General features: G+C 43.5%; 1 protein-coding gene across 1 annotated transcript in view; it reads left to right on the top strand.

The window, feature by feature from the left end:
- LOC101855068 (multiple epidermal growth factor-like domains protein 6) overlaps positions 1-4,218 on the top strand; it is a gene marked incomplete at its 5' end in the record, with an annotated part of 50,416 nt that overhangs the window by 28,378 nt on the left and 17,820 nt on the right. Inside the window, 1 exon segment of the mRNA XM_035973282.1 lies at positions 376-510. Within this exon segment, the coding sequence (XP_035829175.1) occupies positions 376-510 (135 nt within the window).

Here is a 4,218-nt window from a genome sequence, read left to right on the forward strand (position 1 = left end):
TCTCTCTCTCTCTCTCTCTCTCTCTCTCCCTCCACCGCCTCTTCCTCCTCCTCCGCCGCCTTCTCCTCCTCCTACTTCCCCTCCTCCTCGTTTTCCTCCTCCTCCTCCACTGCCTCCGCCTCCTCCTCGTCTGCCCCCTCGTCCGCCTCCCTTCCTTCTCCTCCTCCTCCTCCTCCTCCTTGCCTCCTCCTCCTTTTCCTCCTCCTCCTCCTCTTGTGCCTCCTCCACCTCCTCCTCTGCCCCCTCTGTCTTTTCCTCCTCCTCCTCCTCCTGTGCCTTCTCCTCCTCTTCAACCTCCACCTCCTCCTCTTCAACTTCTTCCTCCACCTCTTCATCCTCCTCCTTCTCCCATCCCCCCGTTCTATCTACCCTCAGTACCCACCAAGGTGAAGGACGAGTGCACGTACAACCTCCAATGTCTTCAGTCGGTGGCCCACAGCTACTGCGACGGTCAGTGCGCATGTCTCTCCGGATACTTCTCACACCTCAACGGCACCCAGTGCCAGCCAGGTAAGTCAGGCTATTGCTTGAAATTCTTCTGAAGTTGAAGACAAAGTCAAAGATTTGAAGGGAATATTGTTTGAAATTCTTCGAAAGTGGGTGGAAAACTCAAATACATGAAAGCAAAAGTATTTTGAAGTACATGTAATGTGAAGTTCGAGGGAAAAGTTGAATATTTGAAAGGAAAATATTTGTTTTAAATTCCCGTGAAGTTAGTGGAAAAGTCAAACTTTCGGAAGGTATTTTTTAAAAAATATTCTTTTGAGGCTGATCGAAAAGTCGAAAGTTTGAAAATCTGGTTAGGCATTCCCGGTTAACTTTGCGAGTTACACAATCCAAAAGTTGTATAGATCAAAAAACAAAAAAGATTTAAAACGACTTCACGTTAAAAGTTTGAAAACTGTATCTTAGAAAGTAGCATTAATTAATGTTCCTTTAATTTTTTTAAAAACCATGTTAAGTTTTCATGGGTAAGGCATTACTGCAATCACATAGCGTTCATAGACAATTTCATGTCATTGTCTCATTGACGCACACTTAAGAGACGAGTTGAACAAATGGGCAATTAGTTCTGTCCATCTATATTATGCTGCATATCTCGTATACGGCGGCATGACGTGTGGAAAAGTAACTTTAGGCGGAGTCTGTTTAAACCGAATACAAACAATCCTAAAACAGAGGTCAACAGAGGAAAAAAATTTAATCCCCGATTTTTTTCCCTTATATTACGTATTTGAACAACCACCCAAAACTGAATACCCGGTTAAACCGAACAAATCCGGTGGGCCTGAAGTTTTCTGTTTAAGCGGACTCCACTGCAATTCTAAAGAGCGCTCCTGAATGTTTTGCAAAGTTTGTTTTGCGTGTAAAGAGCAGTCACCTGAGGTCGTTTCCTTGTTCTCGTTCATGACTTTGAGCGAAAACCGCTTTATTGACGAGTTCGACGTCTGTGTAATGAGCAATATGGAGGTGTGTTGGCTTCCTGTGGATTTGTTTTGTCTTTTCATGGCGGTGTGTTGTCTTCTCATGTTTTGTCTTCCCTCAGAGGTGTGTTGTCTTCTCACATAGCGTTTTCCTTTGGAGTGTGTTATCTTTCCATGCAAGTGTGTTGTCTCCCCTTTGAGTGTATTGTCTTACCTTGGAGTCCTGTGTTTTCCCGTGTGTTGTCTTCCCTTGGAGCGTGTTGTCTTTCTTTGGAGTGTGTTGTATTCCCTTGTGTTGTCTTCCCTCTGAGTGTGTTGTCTTCCCTCTGAGTGTGTTGTCTTCCCGTGAGTTATCTCCTCGCGTGCTTTTTTTCCTTGTGTTGTCTTCCCTTGGAGCGTGTTGTTTTCCCGTGTGTTGTCTCACCTTGGAGTGTGTTGTCTTCCCGCATGTTGTCTTCCCTCTGAGTGTGATGTCTGCCCATGCAGGTGCGTTGTCTTCCCTTGAAGTGTGTTGTCTTCCTGTCCGTTACAAATATTGGTTTACAGGTTGTAGAAATTATCGAGATGAAACGAGAGTTCCTAAAACCTCAATATTTTCGTGAGGTGTCATATGAGGGCACAGCAGTGTCATAATAACGCCATTGTTCTGAAAAGAACACCCTCAGCCTTAGACTGGGGATATAACTGTCTACGAAAGTAAACAACATTTTTGCACTCTCAGTGTTTGGGGTTTTTTTAGCCTTTGCCCAAGTTACAGTGGTGTCAGTTTCTGTCTCCAGTAGGCCATCGGGAAGATTTTTTTTAGGGGGAGGGGGGGTGGTTAGGGAGGAAGGAGTAGGGCATGGGGGCGTACAGAAATGGTAAGCGAGTGTTTGACGGGTGCTCTAGTGTGGTCTGCTCCTTCTTTCCTATTAAACCTCTTTGATCCTTATCTCTCCTTCTTTTTGTGTTTGTTGCTCTCTTGCAACACCTCTAATCTTTGGAACTTATACATGACCTAAATGTGTTACAAGTGCCGTAAAACGTTACGAAAACTGAAACTAGAAATGATAATGACAGCATTTGAACTGAGGGAGTCAATATTTTAGCAGCTATTCATTTAACCGCCCTGTTTCATAAAATGTCGGTTATTTAAGCGATGTCACCTTTACACGGTCAGTTCTTTTCCCTACTCTGAGACCTGTACAGTAGTGCCTTCGTGTCCCGGGCGGCAAACATCTGATAGACATCTGTAGACAACAGGTGATAACTTCCGCTTCCTTTTTCTCACTACACCGCCTCCCCCTCGGGGTTTCTGAAACATCTGGACAGGATTTGTTCTGCGCCACGGAGCAGATTTGTTTATTATTGTTATTTAATCCGAATTCTCATCCGTTCTTTGTTAGATGTTACACGTTGAGAAAACCGATTTCTTTGTTTTCTTTGTGTTATTGTTTGATTCCTTTTGTTTGGGGGGGTGGGGTGGAAAGAATGTTAAAAGAAGACATCACGATTTGAGAACTGTAAAGGTAATCTTTTGTGTTTTAAACGATTCCTAAGAAACACAAATCCATCAATCGCTCACAAGTACGATTTAGAAGCTTGAAAACAGCGATTACACGATCGTTTATTCTTCTATAAGAAATACTAAAACAGACGTCCTCAAACAAAAGCCTTTACTATAAAATTATTAGGCTGACCTTATTTAGGCTACATGTAGGACAAATAAGCATCACTATGCATTGTGAAGTCAGATGTTTGGTTAGCGTGCGGAATGCGATAGGCCCAAGTGGACTTCCAGGTCAAATTTGAAGAAGCAAAGTGGGTCAGTTTAATATAGTTGCACTGCACTGTTTGGGCCACCATTGTTTGGTCCGCCTTCAAATAGTAATGTATTGAATGCATCAAATGACTAACGTGCAGTGGGTCCGACTTATCTGACGTATGACCCTACACTGGCCAAAGAAACAGTCTCTCTCTCTCTCTCTCTCTCTCTCTCTCTCTCTCTCTCTCTCTCTCTCTCTCTCTCTCTCTCTCTCTCTCTCCATCACTCCATCCCTCTCTCTTTCTCTCTTTCTTCTTCTTCTTCTTCTTCTTCTTCTTCTTCTTTTCTCCCCCCACCCCTCTCTCTCTCTGTGCACTCCTCCACCCTCCACCATTCCACAGAGCCAGTCGGCATGCCTCCCAGCACATACGCCGAGTTGTGACCATTGTTTCTACAGATGGTTCCTCATTCCAGCCTGCATGTACTTTCGACAAGACCTGCCGATACATCACTAAAACTCTCGGTGAATTGTTGTCTTCATTTTCTTTTGTTTCTCTCTTTTTGTCTTTTTTCTCTTTCTTTCTTTGTTTCTCTTTCTCTCTTTTTTGTTCGCACCATCTATCGTTTTCTCTCTTTTTCTCTTTCTGTTTCAATATCTGTTTCTTATTCTATCATTCTTTCTTTCCTTCTCACTTGCTCTCTTTATATAGGCCAAAAATTACACACACACACACACACACACACACACACACACCACACACACACAAACACACACACACACACACACACACACACACACACACACACACACACACACACACACACACACACACACACACACACACACTTACAAACACACACCAACACCAAACAGAAACACTAAATTCGCTGAATGGAACATTGTGCACTCAAAGGCGGGAATCGTATACTCCACTTTTCAGCAAGGAGCGAGCGAGCTAAAAATAGACCCAAGCATCAATCAGGGAGAGGCAAAAATAGTCCAGAAATTGTAATGGATATTCCAGGTACACACGCGATACTCTATACTCT

Source organism: Aplysia californica, unplaced genomic scaffold, assembly GCF_000002075.1.
Source record: "Aplysia californica isolate F4 #8 unplaced genomic scaffold, AplCal3.0 scaffold01099, whole genome shotgun sequence".
Taxonomy (NCBI): Eukaryota; Metazoa; Mollusca; class Gastropoda; order Aplysiida; family Aplysiidae; genus Aplysia; species Aplysia californica.